Source organism: Pteropus alecto, unplaced genomic scaffold, assembly GCF_000325575.1.
Source record: "Pteropus alecto unplaced genomic scaffold, ASM32557v1 scaffold199, whole genome shotgun sequence".
NCBI classification, from domain to species: Eukaryota; Metazoa; Chordata; class Mammalia; order Chiroptera; family Pteropodidae; genus Pteropus; species Pteropus alecto.
The window spans coordinates 203,741-223,727 of NW_006442489.1; the positions used below are offsets into that span (position 1 = coordinate 203,741).

The following is a 19,987-nucleotide window of genomic DNA, read 5'->3' on the forward strand; positions in this document are numbered from 1 at the left end:
AGGAATGAGGCTAGAAGGGGCACCCTGAGCTCTCACCACAGGCTCACTGGCCCCCAGGCAGCGTTGCAGAAACAGCTTAAGACCCTGGAGGAGGCAGAGGCTAAAACTCCCGTAGGGAAAAAGAAGAATGATGTGAAAACCAGACTTCTGCAGCTGGAAAATGTTTGGGCTCTTGAGAAAGAAGCAAATTCAAGGGAGAACAACATGTTTGGTGTCTCCCCATTCTTAGAATGCCAGGCTACACTCTCTAACTTCTCTTACTACTGACTCTACGCATGTACTTTTCTAGCCAACCAGCTCGCAGCTGCTAACAGGGTTGGTTATGTAACCCTCGTGCCTGTTAAGGGTTCGTAACCAAACCCCAACCTCAGGCATCCCACGGGTCACCAAGTGTCCAGGGAGTGGACAGAGGGAGCAGAGATGGCCTTTCTGGGCAGCTCAGTTGGCTCTAGTGTCCCCTGCCATTGTCCTTAGGAAGCTCTTGTTGGTCTTACAGGACAAAAACAGACTGCTTGGAGCCCCGCTTCCATCCTCGGACATCTGAGTCCTCTTCCTGCTAACGCTGAGCAGGACCCATCAGTGCATATGCCAGTCACTGTCCTTGAACTGCAAGTCCCTGTGCTGTTGGAACAGCAACAGAGGAGGCTCTCCATTCAAGAAAAGGGCCCCTCTGCTACTGTGTTCGAGGCTGCCTGATACCACCTAGGGGGCTGAAGGCTGGGCATGAGTGCCCCAGTGGGCTCTAGATGCTGCTACAGCTAATGCCTTCAGGGGCAGCCTCAAGGCAAGGAGGTAGCCTAGAGATGTTGATCTGTTGGCAAGGTGCAGAGAGTGCCTAGACGTGCCGCCAGGCTGGCACTTGCTCTGTTTCAGAAGCCTGGAATTCTAGAAGGGCTTTTCCAGATGCTGCAGAGCATGGCTTCAGGTGCTCCTATCCTGGCTCTTCGGGAGATAGGGCTACCTTGGAAGATGTTATGGTCACTTGCATACCAGGCATGGCCGTGTGACATGGTCAGTGCTCTGAGTGCAGTGTCATTGGTTTCATTAACTCCCATACAGCACACCCGTGAAGTGCCTGCCTCATATGGAGTTGGAAGCTCCATGAGATATTGTGTCACTTGTCCAAGCAGGTGATGCTGGTTTACAGCAGACCTGAGTCTGTCCTGGAGTGTGATCACAGGCATGTAGTGAGACCTACATTTCAGCTCAGGCACCGGTTCCTGCACCATGCACAAGTTACTTCACTGAAAAAAAATAGAAAATCATGTAGGATTTATGATAAAGCAAAAGGACTAAATGTCAATGCACTACCCAGCTTAAGAAAGAAAAGAGCATAGCTAGAAGCCCCAGGGCATGTCCTCAAGCTTCCTTGCTCCTCCAGGAGGTCACCCACGAAAGGGCTGTTGATTGCCATCTGGGCATTGCTTCATGCTCCTGTGTCGTATGCAGGTGTCCCTGAATGACATGGATCCTTGTTTATGGTGGCCTGACTTCTAAATCTCATCGTCCACGAAGTGGAGATGGTGCTGTGCCTCAAAAGGGGCGTGGAGCACAAGATGAATGTATGAACATGCACCAATAATCATGGCTGTTCCATAGCAAGCCCTCCACAAATGGAGCCTGGTCTGGTTTCAGGCCCAGCATGAGCATTTTGGGGATGTGCTCCATGTGTGAGTCCACAGCTGCACTCATGCATGGAAGCAGCCAGTGCCTAGAATCACACTCTGCTGTTCCTTTCAGATACTTCCCCATGGACAGATATATATGTCCAGACTTGTGCTGTTCAGATTCTCCACCCCCGTCCCGAGTGGTCTGTCACTCACTGACTTGAGTCCTGGAAGGCTGCCCTTGTCCTGACATGCTGCACTCCCCAGGCTGTTTGCCCCACAACTACAGTCACAGTTCAAGTTTCAGCAGGGTCTTCACTTATTTGATAGTGTTTATTGGGCACCTTCTATGTGCTAGCACAGCTAGGGATTACAGCTGGGAGCAAAACAGATGTTTGGAACTTTCATCCCCAGAGGGAAGCACCATGGTTTTTGCATGTCCCAGTGTTAGGAATCAATGTGCTATCTCATTTTGAGGATGAGGAAACAAAGGCCATGCTACTCAAACCATGTACTTTTTTTAGGGTCACATGCATGTGTGGTGAAAGCCTACAGGAATGTATAGAAATGAGAATCCAGTTCACACAAAACCTGCAGCCTGAAGGAGCAGACGCCCCTGAGTCCACCAGCATCCCTCACCCCCAGGCTGGGCCCCCAGCCCCAGCCCCTGTTCTGTGAAGGCAGGTCTTCTGTCCCTAGCACCAGTCAGTGGGCCCTTGGCCACAACTCCAGTGTTCTTGGTCTTATAGCCACTTCTAAATAAACAAATGGGACCATCTCCCCAAACTGCAGCAGCCATAGGAACCCAGGCTAGGTGAAGGTCAGAATTCCAGGATCTTGAAGGCCATGGTGAGGATATTGACCTTTATCATAAGAGAAAGCAAAGTCCAGAGAGTGACATGACCACATTTGGGTTGCAAAAGAATTTCTGTCAGCAGGGATGGCCTGAACAGCCATATGGCCTATCTACGGTCACCTCTGCTCACTCTTGCTCTACACACAAACCCTTTTAACTTTTTTTCGTAATCATTTGAGACCCCTGCCCTCACCTACCCACCCTGCCCACCACACACACCTGCCTTGAATTAATTTGTTTTCCATCCTGGAGCCAGAGTGACAGTTTCAAAACACAGACCTCATTTGTTTTACGCCCCTACTTGAAACCCTTTGCTGCTTTTAAAATTTCAATGACTTCTATTTCTTTATTTTTCTCTTGAGTTCCTCATGAGATAAAGTTATACTTATGCTTATGAAAGAGGTGCTTATACTTGATATTATAAGGATAATACATAAAATAAACATGAGATCATGTGACTGAGTATTTTTAAATTGAAAAAAATATGAGGGAATGCCAGATAGAGACCTATTAGGGGGAATAAATGTCAGTCAGACCAATATGTATTAAGAATACTCTAAAAAAAAAAAGAATACTCTAAGCAGCAAGTATAGATAGGTTTTAGCTGAGTCATCTGTGATATTTATTGGTAAATTGCTCATATGCCATACATCAATGATGTTGCTGAAGCAGAGACTCTAAGGGTCCTCAGAAGACAAAAGTAGCTCCAGGCAGACTTGGTTCATGTAGTAGCTGTTCATACTTAATTTTTTCTCTTGAAGAATCCACCTGATATCAGATTTCTCTCCATAAATCGTTGTGGCCATCTTCCTAGGTTTCTCCTCCCAGTACTGTGACCTCAGAGTATAGGATGGGGGGTAGAGGGCTCTCCTTAAATATGAAAATGTGCCGCGTGTTTGAGTCTTCTGATTCCTTGTACTGTTAGCTCCATGCTGGAGTTCATTAGTGGAAGATGAATATCTTTTGCAGTAACCTGAGGACTCAAACCCAATATTGTGCATCAGTACCAACCACAGACACACATTGCAGTTAGGATATAAGATGCAGGAACAGTTTTGCTATAAACACAAAGTAAATGGAACCAAGGTGCTGAATACCTTAGTGAGTTGTTAATTGCGTAACCATTTTAGAAGCTAAGAAAGCTTTCTTTTCTGTAGCTTATTTCTAGGGAGGTGCAAACCATAGCATGTTAACACTGGTTAGAGGAAAAGGAAAAATGTGCCATCTAAGAAAGGTGAAGTATAGACGTCAGGATCGCCATGCCTTCCAACTACAAGATCAGACTCAGGTGGACTGTATGTGGTGGCCAGTGCCTGGAGTTCCCACTCTTTCTTTTTTCAATTTTCATGCAGAATTGAGTTGGATAGGCTTTCTGAAGAAAACATGTTGTTGAAAAATGAGCTGGGAAGGATTCAGCAAGAACTTGAATCTACAGAAAGGACAAATGATGCACAGAGGTAAGGGCCCTTGTCTCAGTGGTTCCACTTGGAACTTCCAGCCTATGAAATGTTTTGTTCTTTGTAGAATGAGCTTAGATGGTATTGCTATAGAAAGTGATACTTGTTCACAGATCAAACCATAAATGGAAAACCATAAGTGGGCGAGCTGTACTGACCTCTGACTAGCCTGGACAGGCATATTCCCGTCCAAATGTTGGCAGCCATCTTCATTTCTGAGTGCTTGGTCTCAGAAGTATGCAATAGAGAATGCGTGCATGCTGCAGCACAGGCCTACTTATCTCTGAAGTCGATGTACATGCAGTTCTCACCCCTATAGAAATATTCCACACCATGCTAAGGGATGGGGAAAGCTTCAAGCATTTGTGTAGGAGTAAGAGATGGTCCTGAGGCCTTTCTAGGCAAATAGAATCTGTTCGTTCATGTCCTGATAGTAGTTTCAGCTGTGCTTTTCTCAATGTTCATTTCTGGTGTATCAGTTTTAGTGAGTCAGAGTCAGGGGTGAGGGGTGAGGATGGGGACGGGGTGCAGAGAACTGAGCACTGAGGCAGGAGAGACTGTTGGGGGGGGGGCTGGACACAAAATCTGTCAGTGGATTTCTGCTCTCACTACCGCAGCCTTATCTTATCCAAGGATAGTTGGCTGACTTTTTTTTTTTCCACCTCTGAAATTGAAGATGAGCTCAACTCTTAAAATGCTATTTTGATAAAATTGCCATGATGATTAAAATATGAAATCTAACTTGTAGTCAATAAGTGATTGCTATTACATTATAGCAATTCCGAAATCTAAGTTTTTTCACTCTAGAAACCATTTTTTCCTTAAATTTTGCTGCCAGCACCCCTTAGCAATAGGCTTCAGCAGATGTAAGGCTGTTTTGGTCTTTATTTATGCTGCTGAGAGTGAAGTCACATGTTGTGCTAATTAATGTGTACAATTGAGTAAAGTCACGGAGCGTGTTTGTTCTATATTATTGGCAGTGTCCTCTGGTTCTGAGGATTGGGATTTGGATTGGATTAGCAGCAGCAGCATAGAACAGTAACAGAGCTGTGGCTGTAGGGTACCAGGAGCAGATGTAAGAGTGTTATATAGCTACATATCCAAGCTACTGAGGTAACAATGCGCCATGACCAGGAAAAACGAAACTGTCTGCTCAGCGATATTGTTAATTTTGTTTCTTCAACAGAAAGGAAATTGAGGTTTTAAAGAGAGACAAAGAAAAGGCCTGCTCTGAAGTGGAAGAGCTCAACAAACAGGTCAAGTATTGATACCTCCTTTTTTTCCCTCATGATTTTGAAATAATTTCAAACTTAAAAAAAGAAGTAGAGAACTTTTTTCTGAAAGATTTGGGAGTGAGTTGCTGACTTGTCAAACCCCTCCCCCCTCAAAATCAGGAAATGAATATGGATGCGGAAGCCTTAAGTCTCCTACCCTTTGCCAGCTGTCCCACTCATTCAGAATCATGCATAGCATTTAGTCTCCTTCAGTCAGTCTGTCTTTGGTTTTTAGGACCTTGGTACTTTCAGAGATAACAAGTGATTATTTTTTAAAAAGTTCCTCAGTTTAGTTTGTTTGATGTTTCCTTGTGATTAGGTTTAGCTTATATATCTTTGGCAGAAATGTTCCAAAAATAATACTATGTTCTCATTTCATCCTGTGAGGTTTACAGTGACTTGTCCCATTCCTAGTGATTCCTGATTAGGTAGTGTTGGCGAGGCTATTCCACAGTAATGTTACTTTTCCCTTTGTAATTAATGAGTATTTTATGGGTAGATACTTTGATATTATGTAAATATTCTGTTTTTCATCAAACTCTCACCCACTTAGTTTAGCATACTTTGTTTCTTGGTAGAGTCAATTATTACCATGATAGTGGCCAGTTGGTAACTAATCCTACCATTCCTTTGATATTTATTAATTAGTATTCCAGTATAAGGAAGAGCTTTTTCTTTTCTCCATTTATTTATTCATTTATTTCATTATATTACTATCATAGGCTCGTTTTATTCAATGGGTTATTAACATGTTACCCTCAGTTACTGATTGCTTCTAGACGGCTGTCTTCTCCCTGTGTCTTCATATGGTCTTCCCTGGTTCGTATCTGTGTCCTAATCTCTTCTCGTTAGGACACCATCATATTGGATTAGGGCCTACTCACATAACCCCATGTTACCTTAGTCACCTCTTTAAAGACCCTATTTCTAAATATAGTCACATTCTGAGGTAACTGAGATCTAGGCATCATAGGAATTGGGAGGTGGGACACAAATCAGCCTATTACAAATATCATAACCAAGCTATTGACATTGATACAATCCATGGATGTTATGCAGATTTCAGCGGTTTTACTTGTGTACTCGTGTGTGTGTGTGTGTGTGTGTGTGTGTGTGTGTGTGTGTGTGTTAAATTCTACACAGTTTTATCCTGTGTAGGTTCATGTATCCAGATACTGAACAATTCTAACTCCACAAGGATCCTCATGTTATTTTATAATCACATTCACCTCCTTCCTGCCCACCTACCTTAGGCTCTAACCCTTGTCCTTTGCTTCTAAAATTGTTTGATTTAAAAATGTTATATAAAAGGAATCATACAGAATGTAACCTTTGGGACTGACTTTTCTCATTTATCATACCCCCTATAGATTCATCCAAGTGGCATGTATCAGTAGCTAGCTTCTTTTCATTGCTGAATAGTATTCCAAGGTATTGATGTTCCACAGTGTGTTTTGGCACTTAAAAAAAAGATAGCTGGGCTGATTTCAGTTGAGGGCAATCGCAAATAAAGTTGCTATGAACATTCCTATGCAGGTTTTTGTATGCACTTAAGTTTTCATTTATTTCACTGGGATAAATGCCCAAGAGTATAGTTACTGAGCTGCATGGTAGTTACATGTTATATTTTATAAGAAACTGACAAACTGCTATCCAGAATGGCTATAACAGTTTACATTTCCACTAGCAATGTATTTTTTTTTTTTTTTTCAGCAACGTATTCTTGATCCAGTTTCTCCATATCCTTGCCACCATTTAGTGTTGTCACTATTTTATTTTGGCTACTCTGATAGGTGTGTACTGAGACAGAAAATCTGGAGAGGCTGAAGCTAGGTATCCCCTTCTCACATTGATTCCATTCTGGTAAAGTAGTTTCGTTTGAGGACAGGATAACAGAGTGCTGTGCATGTACTTCAAAATGGGCACTGTATTAGTCTGCTCAGGTTGCCATACAAAATACTACAGACTGGGTGGCTTAAACAACAGAGATTTATTGTCTCAGAGTTCTGGAGGCTAGAAGTCCAAGGTCAGGGTGCTGGCTGATTTGGTTTCTGGTGAGAATTCCCTCCCTGATTTGCAGACAGCTGCCGTCTCACTGTGTCCTCACATGGCCTTTCCTTGGTGTGGACACACAGAGGGAGAGAGACTGCTCTTCTTTTTCTTCTTATAAGGTCACAATCCTATCAGATTAGGACCCCACCCTTTGAGCTCATTTAACCTTAATTACCTCCAAATACAATCACATGGGGGTTAGGTCTTCAATGTATGAATTTGGAGGAGGGGGAGGAATGTGCTCCATAGCAGTCACTTTATTGTCTCCTTGTTAGAAGCATGAGGGCATTTTCCTGATGAGGCTCAGGAAAGTTGGGGGCTCCCCGAAGACTGGTGTCCTACGACTTTTTAACTCTCAAACCAGTCCAGTCACAGTCTCCAGCATTCGTCCTTACAGTTCCGGTTTCCTGTTGTGTTTCAGCTGCAGCCATCTGCTATTGGTAAACTGTGATTCTCTTTGCCTGACTTCAGTTTTCAGGGCATTGGTTTTTCCGGTGACCTCAATTCTCTGATGAATCTAAGAAGAATTATTGATTTTCAGTTTAGTTAGCTTTTTTTCTTATTGAGAGAATGGGAATGATGAATTCCAAGCTCTTTACATGCCAGACCAGAAACCAGAAATACTATTATGTTTTTAATTTGGGTTTCCACATGCTCACTGTTAGGACATACAAGTACAGTGGATTTTTGTGTGTTGATCTGCTTCCTGTAACCTTGCTGAGTTTACTTATTAGTTCTAGGAATGCTTTTGTCGCCTTCATCTTCTTAAACCCCTGCTCCATCCCTGAGACAAGTCTCCATAGCTCTTCTCTCCTAGCCTGCCTCTTCCCATGCCTGGCTCATGAGAAGTTTCTGTTGTGGAGATGGCCTCAGATCACTCATGGGCAGGTAACTTGTCTTGGCTCCCAGATTTGGGTGTTTCTTTCCAAATGGTGAGTATGTGGTAGTCTTGCTTGGGACTTCTTGATCAGGAGGATAATTCATGGATTGATTTAAGACGAAAACTTCAGACTCTGCTTCTGCCTGAGGACCAGCTGTTCTGTAAATGACCCATCTGGGGATTTCTTGGCCCCAGAGAGCAGCTTGATCCCTTCCCTGTTCCAGCTTATGTCTAAGACATATCTGTAAATGAATCATAGGTATCCATTTGCTTTATTTCCCTCAGATTCTTATTATGAAAAACTGTAAACACACAGAAAAGTTGAAATGATGTACACTGATCAGCCGTATATCACAACTTAATTCAACAGTTGTTAGCTGTCATATGTGCTTTAGTTGTTTATATCTGTCTTTGTATTTCTGTGCATGTGTTTGTGTTTTCTGAACCATTTGAAAGTAAGTTAGAGATATAATAATACTATTTTAGTGGGTGTCTCCTAAAAATGAGTGTGTCTTCCACCTAACCACAGTACTGCTGTCACACCTAACAAACTTAATCATAGTTACTTAATATTATCTATCCAATATTCAGACCATATCCACATTTCTCCGATTATTCAGAAATGTCTTATATAGTAGATTTTTTGGAACTGGTATCCAGTTAAGGTTGACTTACTACATTGAACTATCAATGCTATTCCAGATTCACTGGCATAAAACAGGTTCTTTACTGTGCTCTCAGAGCCTCTGGGTCAGTGATTCAGACAGGGCACAGAACAGACAGCCCATCACTGCTCCGTGACATCAGAGCCTTGTTTGGGAAGCCTGGATAGCTGGGGTGACCGAGATAGCTGAGGCTGGAATCATTTCTCCATGTGGCTAGGCTACTGAAACGATTTTTGTGAGGTGTTATCAAATAGTGAGTGTTCTAGGGGCACCAGGTGCAAGGTGCAAGGCTTCTGACCCCACCTCCGAAGTCACTCCATATCACTCCCACTAAGACCCCACAGAGCCACAGGGAGGGACACGGGCTCATTTTGGTGGGCGAATATCTAGATCACATTGCAGAGGGGATGTGGGATGGGAGAGGTTGTTGAGGACATCTTTGGAAAATACGGTTGGCTGTGATATGTCTTTATAGTCTTTTTCATCTAGAACACCTGTTTCTCCCCCATAATGCTGACTTTTTAAAGAGACCTGGCAGTTGTCTTGTAGGTCATCTGCCTTGTGGATCTGTCCAGCTGTTTCCTGATAGTGTCATTCAGTCTGATGCTCTGAGCTTGTTTTTCTTTATAAACTGGAAATTAGGCCTGAAGGCTTGATCACATTCAGAATAAACGTTTAGCACAAATATCCATGTGCTCAGGAGACAGCTGCTGATATCTCATTTTGCCTTCTACAGTAAAATCCAGATTAATGCAAGTTAGAATTAAAGTAGTGACCAACATAAACACACCTCCCAATGTGCCCTGAAGAGGACACAGTGGCACCTGAGCACTGCCTGGGTCTAATCACAGGGAGCATCAGACTGACCTCAAATGAGGAACTGTTAAGGGAGAACGGGAGGGACTGTGTTGGTCAAAAATGTCAGTGTCATACGAGATAAAGGCTGTGGAAACATTCCACATTCAGGGAAGCTAAAATGACCTGACAGATGAAGGCTCTACCTGATCCTGGACCAGTGGCATGGCAGCCACTCCCCTTCATAGGAAATGTACTGTAGGGCTGTGGCTCTGAGAACCACTTTGCATGCGTGTGCGTAGAGAACGCCGACCACAAAACATGAGGACAATGCTGTCAGCCAGTGAGCCTGGGTAAAGGGTACATAGATGTACTCTGTACTAGACTTGCATCTGTTCTGTAAGTTTGAAATTATTTCCAAACAAAGACTTTAAATAATAAAGATGAATAGAAGAAAATCTACTAGTGTGTATAAACCAGGAGTTGAAGAAACATTTTATTTCTGGCTATTTATGTAATCAAGGCTGTCCCAGAGGACAAAGGTGAATGTATTTTGATTACTGAAGAACAATTTTAATTTTCACAATAAATGTTATAAACACAATAGAGCTTCATACCAGATGTTAACTGCCATGAACTTATGTTGTGGTGAAAATACCTCTACCCTCAGTTCTGAGGTTCTAAGGAAAGGACAAAATGATCAATTTACAGAGAAAGAAATGAGAAGTCATTGCAAGAAAAATATGTAGGCTCACTGAGCTTGAATAATCTAAGCTGAAACAACTAGGTCCCATTATGTGCTTATCAAACCCTCAAAAACATAGAAGTTGTTATTAGCACAGTCCTGGGGAAAGGGTGTGTTGTGTGCGTTGCCAAGTGTGCTGAAGCTGGCTCAGAGGATGCCACTGAAAACACCTGAGCTGCTCACACCTCGCCTTGAGAACTTACAGGAAAAGCAAATAAGCAAAAATACGGCTTATCTGAAGATATGCGTGACAGATAGTTGAAAATAACTGGAATTTCCATGGTGAAAGACGGTAGGGCTTACTTCCTAGTTGCTGTCTCAACTCACAGTGCATTTGTTTATCCACCCAGGGAGCATTTGTTTAGCATCCACCATCTGCTGGGCAGTAGTTAATGAGAAAAAGCAAAATATGCAATTTAATCAGCACTTACACCCTGCTGAAAGCTACATTTATGTATTTAGTGACAAAGATCAGAGGAGATTTTGAAGAGATTAATTTAGGGTTTATGAATTTAAGTTTAATTAGGGTTTTTTCCTTCAAATTGCTTATAATAATGTTAGAAATAACCATGGAAAAAGTGAGAAAAACATGAAAGATCTTCGTAAGTGTGGTTTGGCGGTTCGTGGTATATAACCACCTTCTGGTGGTCCAGATGTGTCTCATTTCTTCTAGGAATAGAACAGGGTTTCACATGCTTGCATTATTGCTATTTATGTTGGATCATTCTCTGCACTGGAGGATGCTGAGCACCTAACCCACTAGCTGCCAGTAGCAGTCCCCTGTCCCAGCTATGGTAACCAAAAATGTCTCAAAACATTGTAAATGTCCCCTAGAGAAAAACGGAAATAATCTCTGTGGTCGAGAACCACTGAAATGATCTGAATTGAGCTGCTGGTTTTAAAAAACAACTTTTCCATCTTTGTTTCAACCCTTTTTGATCTAGAGTCAGAAATGCAAGGATGAATTGACCCAACTTAACCACAGAGTCCTTCAGCTGGAAGAGGAGGTCTCTACCCAGCAGGCCCGAAATGAGAAGAACTGCATCACCATTCAGGTATTAACACAGAGACTGGAAGAGGCTGGATGCCGGGTAGAGCTGCAGGTGAGAGTAGTGGCCTGTGGGTAATGGCGCAGAGAGGAGCGGGCATGTTAGAGTAGCAGCTTAAATCAGAAACAGCCCTAAAGTGCCAAGAGGTGGGCACTGCCCCTGTAAATGAAGGGACAGACTTAACTAACAAGCAAGCCCTGGGAAATATGTGGACTTAAACAGCTTTTGCAAATTCCTAGTATCTAGAAAAAAGTAGCAGAAAGGAATTAAATTCTGATGATAGGAGAGTAAATTGGTACAACCTCTCCAGAGGAGTTTAGCAAAGTATGTATCAGGAGCCTCAAAAATGTCAGTATCCTCTGACTTCATGGATCTACTATGAGAATTTTACCGGAGCATCGTGTAAAGACTTAGCTAGAAATATTTTCATTGCTGTGGTATTTGTAATAGCAAAACAGAATTGGAATCGGCTTGAATCATGTATCAACAGTTTACTGAATGAGTCAGTAAATTATGGTATAGCCATTAAAAATAGTGTTTTCAAATATTTAATGTCATGGGGAAAAGATCAAGATGTAATAAGGAGGAAAGCACAGCATACGACACTGTACCAGTCTCATCGGTAGAAATGCTGTGTGTAGGGGAAGGGCTGAAGAATGACAGCACGATGTCAGGTGTGGTCCTTGGGCTGCTGGGATCATGAGTGATTTAAATTTTGTAATTTTTGGTATTCTGTAATTTTCTGAAGTTTCTGCATCAAACATGTATTAGATTGCTGAGATATTTCTTATCCTTGCGAAATTGATTTTTTTAATAACAGGGTGACCAAATCCAAAAACTTGAACACCTGAACAGGAATGTCAGAGCCTAAGACTATCAGAGCCACAGCTGAGAGAGACCTTTGAAGAAAGTCAAGACCCAGTGGGTGTATGTGACGGCCTGAGGTGCTGGGCCCATCCCAGAGACATTTTTGGGCCGGCCTGAAGTCACACAGCTAGTGGGGCACTTACCAGGCCCAGGGCTGAAGTCAGGCCTACTCCAGGGTTGGGTTGACCTTGAGCAGACCATGTGAAGAGCTATCCCTCAGTTTACCTCCAAGGGAAGGCCAGTAAGCATGCCTTTGGGTATGCCCTCTATAGCAGCGGTCCCCAATCTTTTCGGCACCAGGGACCAGGGCTCCTATGAGAATCCGATGCCTGATGATCTGAAGTGGAGCTGAGGTGGTGATGCTAGCTCTGGGGAGCAGCTGCAAATACAGATGAAGCTTGATACTTGTTCACCCGCCACTTACCTCCTGCTATGCAGCCTGGTTCCTAACAGGCCATGGACCAATACTAGTCTGTGGCCCGGGGGTTGGGGACCCCAGCTCTACAGAACTGAGCCAGAGGAAAGCGTTGGGGTGGCCTCTGAGGAAGGGAAATGGTGTCAGATCCAAGGCAGCCAAGAGGCCACACAGCAGAATAGACCCCATAGGTAACAAGCTCTATGCTCCTGTCTCACACATATTTACTTGTACACGGTGAAGCCCTGAAGTTACACTTGCCTGTGGGTGTCACACCGCTGACTCCTCTCTCCTGCTCCAGCATTTAGCTAGCTCTTGCAAGGCCCAGGAGGTACAAAGATGGGGAGGCAGGAAGTTCATTTCTGGGGACAAACAGGAACCTTGGGGTGCTCTGACAGTGTGAGGTACAGGAACTCAGAGTAGGGGTAGCCATTTCTTCCTGGGGGAGCCAGGTATTCCAGCAGGAGGAGAGAATAGCAGGTATGTAATAGTGGGAGGTGTCCGGAGGACCCAGTGCAGACTCAGATGTGGGGTACACTTGGAGGGCCAGGAGGCTGATGGGGAATAAAGAGGTACACTGGGACAGGCCACCCCAAGTACAGTATGGAAGGCGTCTCTAACTCATGTGGCTTCAGTATGGTACCTGAGCACCTCCCTCTGCTGAGCCTCGCTGCAGGTTCCCTCTATGGCTCCTGGCCCCATAGCTGGACTTGTCCGTGGTCGCCTGGTGTGAGAGGGTAAGATGCTCAACGCTGTAGAGAGGTCAGCCTTGGTATAGGACCCTCCAGGGCTGTGGGGGGCTCTCAGTTTTCCCACTGTAAGCACGCACTTTCTCAGAGGTGCCTCTGTGTATTTAGGGGTTCCCCTCTCTATTTTTAAGCCTGAAAAGAATCTTGAGAAATTGCCTTGGCTAGTTTGAACCCTTTGAAGCTAAGGAGTCAGCCATTGTTACTGGCACAAGATACTTTAGCAATCTTGTTGTTCTGAGCTGGTTTCCGCTTCTTTGTGATTTAGAGGATGATTCCCCACCCCCACCCAACCCCCACTGCCAAACCACACTGATCAAAGTCCAGAGAAGGGAAATAAAGGTGTCTACAGAGTAGTTAAGGCACCTCTGGTTATGCCGTGGTAAGGATGAGCATGGAGCCATGTGGCAGGGAGCCAGTGTTGTCACTGGTATACCCATAGGCGGTTCCAGGAGGCACATCTAGGAGGTCACAGAGCTGAGCGAGTGGGACAGGTACTAGCAGGATAGCAGTTCATGTGAAGCTATAGGAGATCGCAGCACTGTTTTAGATTTTCTAAGTCCAGGGCAGGAGGGATGTGGAGATCAGGAGCCAGAGGGCAGGGGGTGCTTTCATGAGGGAAAAAATTAGAGCAAAGCTTGAAAGGTGGGTAAATTTAATGTTTGTAAAGCATAAATTCTGGCGAATAACCTTTCAGTATTATGCAAATGTTAAGCTAGACAAGAGAAACTATTATAGATTGTGACAAAGAAATTTAATCAGAAATCCTTTAGAAATACTTGGTATGTTTGGGGAAACTCACTTTGGAGTCATTATGATTAATTTTTTTAAGACAAAGCAGTCTGCCAATTATCCTTAAACTATAAAGAGAAAACAGTTTTGTGGCTAGTGACACAGCATTTTTAACTATTACTCTATACAGATGAAAGGTTATCTATAGTTACTCAGATTTGTACATTTCAGCTAATTTCCATTCTAAAATAAGTAAGCCTGAGATGGATCCTTTTTTTAAGTATAAAATATTGGTCTGTAACCTCCTTTTGTGGCAGGAAGAACATAAAAAACAGCTTAAAGACACAGAAGAGCAGGTAGAAGAGATGGAAATGATTTTGAAGAACCTGGAAATGCTCCTACAAGAAAAAGTCAGTGAGCTGGGAGAGCAGGTGAGTGAGGGCTTCTGTCAATGCACACGCATATCCTCTTTCAGAACTTTTTTTTTTTTCCCTTTTACGGGTATTCAAATAATTGATCCAGAAAGAGACTGTCTTGTCACAGAATGCAAGAGAACCCCATGTTCATTTGGAGCCACTGAATCTGGGGCTCTGTTTAAACTTCATTTTCAGAATCTGTGCAGTTTTTTTTCAGATTAACAAAATCAATAGAAAACTGATTTTACTAAATATGTACCCTACCCTGTTTGCACATTGTGTTTATTTTCTTTTGTGAATTGTTTTAAGACATTTTTTGAGGTATTCACATGACTCAGAAAGGACATTCATTCATTTGTTCATTCAGTCATTTAGCAGATATTTACCATGCACCTGTGTATATCAGGGCATTGTTCTAGGTAAACCCTGATATGAGCCCTCAAGGACCTTATTCTGGAGGCAAAGACAGACAATAAGATAAATAACTTCAGGTTCTGAAAAGTGCTCTGAAGAAAAGAAAATGGTGATGGGTGGGAGCTGGTGGGGATAGTCATGGGACCACTCTGAAGAGATGGTGTGGGAACAGACACCAATGACCCAGCCATGGGATGGTCTAACTCTGTCCGCCAACAAAGAACAGGTTGGCGTTTTGGAAGGGAAAATGTTCATTGGATGGGGCTGTCCTGTGCATTGTAGTGCTAAATGCCAGTAGCACTTCCAATCGCTAGGACACCTGTGTGCTGGGGGACATGCTGGAACCCCAAAGAGGAAGTGCATTCCAGGAATAGGGTCAGTGCAGACAAATGTCTTTAGATGTGACCAAGCATGGCACGTTGAAGGCCACTGAGGAGGTTGCTGTGGCTGGTGTGAACTGATGGACAGATATAGATAGGCAGGGCTCCTGCAAGGTCAGTAGTTTAGATTTTAATTTAATTGCAATTAGAAGCCATTGGAAGTAAGCATGATGACCTATGTTTTTAAAGCAATCACTCAGGGAAAAAAAGAAATCAAGGGCTGCTATAGGGAGCAAAGAAGAACGACAAAAAAGGTCATATCTGCCCTGATCAACACAAAAACTTCGTCTCACTCAGCCAGCAAGTTAAATCAGTAAGGACTGGTGGAGCAGCCAGCACCCCGGGTGCTGAGAGGAGCGGCAAAGCTAGAGGCGAAGGAGAGAGAGAAAAGGCAAACACCAGCCACTCCAGAAGAGTCCTGTTGGCAGTGCAAGAGGAAATTATGCGAAATGTGGTTTTGGGAGGCCAACTGAGAGGCCATGCTATGTAATAAATATTTTACTACATAGTAATCGAGTATGGTTTATCTGAGGAATCCTGAGCAGAGCCCAAATGGGATGAAACATTTGGGCTGCCTCTTGTTCCTGAATCATGGTAGAAAGTTTCCAGGCTGAGTCAGTCACTCTTCTAGGTCTGTTCCCTTCCTTCCCCACCTTCCCTGGATTTGCTTTACCATCCACTGACCATCTGTCTCCCTATGCTCACTTTCTCTTCCAACTGTCACAGTCTCTTGATGACTTCCCCTTACAGTCACTCCCTTGCACACTCAATTTATCTCTTCTCACCTGGTCAAACCTCAGTTCTGATTTAGTCTTCTGGCTGTTGTCCACATACACAGCCTGCAACCTCTGACTTGCTTGCACTCCCCTCTCCCCTCTGACCTCTAGCACCTCTTCCCTGTCCTCTCCCCTGGGATCACAGCTGGTCTCCTTGGAAGACCAGAAGTGCTCAATCCAAAGCAAATGTACACTCTCACCTGGCCTGTGCCATCTCACCTGGACCCTCCCCAAGCCCCACTTCCTCTGGGTCCTACCAGTTCTCTGCTCCTTTTAACAGAAATCCCTTCAAAGAGTGCCCTGGTGGTTCACGCCTGCCACTGACTCATGTCCAAAACTTTGGAGTGTGGTAAGCTCCTCCCCCAACCCACCCCCACTCACACTGTCCCTATCTAGTCTACCAGCCCCACCTTCAGAGTAGAGTCAGAACCCAGCCACTTCTTACCCCACCTCACCTCACCCCACCACTCCCATCTTCATCCTTGGAATCCCTTTTCCTCCTCTGATCTGTTGTCAGCACAGGAGCAGCAGAAGTCCTTTACAAAAGTGTTTGAGGTGCTGGCCCTACTCTGCCTAGAGTCTTCTAGTCTTCCCAGGTCTTTCAGAAAAAAAGGCAGTTTTTATAGTGGTCTCCAAGGTTCTGCAAGATCTAGTGCCCTATGTAGCCAGCATGGCCTCTCAGTTGGCCTCCCAAAACCATGCCCTCTAGCCACAGGACTCCTGGCCATTGTCATCCACAGCATGAGGCAGCCTCTAGGTCCTTCCATTTGTTTCTCTCTCTGCCTAGAATGTTCATGTCCTGACAGCTTCATGACTTATTTCAGTACTTTATTCAGACCTCTATTCAAATGTTGTGCAGAGCAGCTCTCATTTACTTCAACCAAAATAGGAACCCCTTCCTCAGCTGTCTGTTCCCAGCTAGGTTTTCTCTTAACACTTCTCACCATCTGACACTGCACAGTTGTTTCTGATCTGTCTCCATTCACTAGAATAGGTGCTCCATGAAAGCAATGTTGTTGCTAAAGCAGTGCTTGGCACATGATGGGTGCTCAGTAACTACTTAATTGAATCAAATGTTGGCTTAAGAAGCCCAAAGCCAGGACCTCTGTGCCTTTGTATCTTGAATCAGGACTCATGACTAGAGTGGCCTTGTGTCCTCATCACTGAAGCCTCTACGGCTGTTGTGTATGGTGACCACGCTAGTTTGCAAGCGTGAATGCAGTACCTCAGTGTGTCCTGGGTGACGTGATGGGTCTACAGAGCACACTGGGATGAACTAAGCATTTTTGGCACTCTTGACAAATTTCTTGTTTTACATTGTCCTGAATAGTCCTTTTTGAGGCCTATGGATTTTAACTTTTTATGTCTTCATTTCATGGTAAAATCAAAAAGTTGACTTAAATGTTCTCTACCACTGTTCTGAGATTCTCAATTTCCTCTTCTCACGCCAGGATAACAAAAATTGTCATGACATTTGATGTTTGTATCAGATCTGTAAAAAACCCCAAATTATGGTTTGAAAAAAGATGAAAGAGTAAAGGGGGACAAGCTAGTAGTGTGTAGCATTTCTGTACTAGATTTACAGTAAAGTATGGCTTTCTCCCCTTAGTTTGAGAAGAACACAAAATCTGATTTGCTGCTCAAGGACCTCTATGTGGAAAATGCTCACCTGATAAAAGCACTTCAGGTCACTGAAGAGAAGCAACGAAGAGCTGAGAAAAAAAACCGGATCTTGGAAGAAAAAGTTAGAGCTCTCAACAAACTAATCAGTAAGATCACTTCAGCCTCCCTCTCTGTGTAAAGACTGCTTGTTTCCCTGGAATTCATTTTGAAAGAGCATCTTTTAAAATTAAGCCACTGTGTTGCCATAATTTTCTATGGCTCATTGTTCATGTACCCCTGGACATATGAGCCAGATGTTGGGGAAATAGACATGTTGGAAAAAGACTACTTTTTAAATTAGTGGTCCTGAGTAATTTCCTGGTAAAATTCCCAATTTCATTCACTGGTGAAATCAGGTTATGGGGCTCTCAGCTACGAATGACTAAAAGAAACTGGTAAAATAAAACAATTTCGATGTTGTGCTTTTGACTTTGGCTTCTGAGATTAAAATGCAAAATTAGGGCTCTGTACAGTTTTGCCATTCCACTGTTCCTGCTTTGGGTTTAGTCCTCTCAATGGTGGGTCTATAAAAACATTTCAGAAAGGCTTTCACTCACTGTGACTCACCCAGCAGTAAAGGACAAAGGAGGGAAAGCCCTTTCAGTTGTTCGGGAAGTCCTAATATAAGTCTATGGACTCAGGGATGATGGTATTTATTGTGAATGCAATCTTTTCCTCACTGAAATATCATACTGGAAATTCTATTACATGTTTTAAAAAAGCATAGGTTTATATTCAAAATACAAGTAAATTATGGTCATTTGGTTTATCAGAATAAACTACTGTAATATGAAGAGTCACTATTTGCAATAAACTTTTCTATTAAAATTGATTTAACTTCTACGTTTGTTTTTAATTATGATTTCAAACACAGAAAAAGTTTTATAAGAAACACTCCTGTGCCCATCAACTAGATGACTAAAAACATTCTGCTACAGCATTTATTTTTTAAAATTATTTATTATTATTATTTACGCCTACGGCATCTGGTCTTCCTATGAGGTCTCCTATCCAAGTACTAAACAGGCCCGACCTTGCTTAGCTTCCAAGATCAGACATTGGGCTTGTTCAGGGTGGCATGGCTGTAGACCATGGACCGTGGCTCCACTGGGTCACAAACCCAGGACCTTTTGTGTGTAAAGCAGACATGCTAACCGCTATACTATGGAACCACATCCTCCACTACAGCATTTTAGATAGAAGTGCTACGCCTAATCTCATTCCCCTTCCTGGAGGCAACCACTATCCTGCAGCTACTGCATCCTGTCCCCTGTACATTTACTATATGTGCTTGTATGAGAAAAATCTTAAAGCACTATAGAAAGCTCAGTTCTTGGACAGGAAGACTCAACAACATTAAACTGATTAATGTACTATATTCCCAATAAAAATACAAATAGGTGTTTCCTGCTCCAATCAACTACTTGTCTCAGAATTCAACAGTTCTGTTTATATGTACAACTAGATAAGCAAATTAAATAATCTGGAAAACTCTGAGAAAAGAGCAATGAATGGGGATTAGTTCTACTAGTTATTATAAAATAGCCAAGTCTCAATGGGTTACATGGGTATATACATTTGTCAAAACTCATCAAAGGGTACACATCTTCATTCACTTTGGGCTTCTGGCTAGGACTGGAGTGGCAAAGAGTTTGGATCTAATAGACCTGAACAACACTATCGACTAACTGACGTTTATAGAACCTAACAGCCAATAATAGCAGAAGTGCACCTGGAACATTTACCAAGCCAGACCATATTCTGGGCCTTGAAACAAATCTCAAATAATTAAAAGGATTCCAGTCATGAAAAAAGTATGTTCTCTGACCAAGGTGAAATTAAATTAGAAATCAAGAATGATATCTGGAAAAATCTGCAAATATTTGGAAACTGAATAACACACTGCTAAATAACCCACGAAGCAAAGAAGAAATCAGTGGGGGAAATCTGAAAATATTTTGAACTAAATGAAAATGAAAACATACCAAAATTGTTGGGGTGGAGCTAATGCATTACTTCGGGAAAAATTCATAGAATTTAATACTTAATTTAGAAAAGAAGAAAAACCTCAAAATCAGTAACTTCAGCTTCCACCTTAAATAGCTGGAAAAAGAAGAGCAATTAAACCCAAAGTAAGCCGAAGAAAGGAAATACTGAAGATTACAGAGGTCAAGAAACAAAGAAATGGAGTTGGAAAAC

At 43.0% G+C, this 19,987-nt stretch overlaps 1 protein-coding gene across 7 annotated transcripts in view; it reads left to right on the forward strand.

Annotated features, from left to right (window-relative positions):
- Positions 1-18,620, forward strand: part of NINL (ninein like) — a 147,443-nt gene extending 128,823 nt beyond the window's left edge. For 3 of the 7 annotated variants that reach the window (XM_015596800.2, XM_015596803.2, XM_006921493.3), the window contains 5 exons: positions 3,816-3,920; positions 5,107-5,176; positions 11,276-11,434; positions 14,458-14,571; positions 17,736-18,620. In XM_015596800.2, coding sequence (XP_015452286.1) covers positions 3,816-3,920; positions 5,107-5,176; positions 11,276-11,434; positions 14,458-14,571; positions 17,736-17,927 — 640 coding nt within the window. In that variant the 3' untranslated portion in view covers positions 17,928-18,620. The other 4 variants (XR_003043056.1, XR_003043057.1, XM_015596801.2 and 1 more) reach the window with 4 other exon arrangements.
- The last annotated feature ends 1,367 nt before the right edge of the window (positions 18,621-19,987 follow it).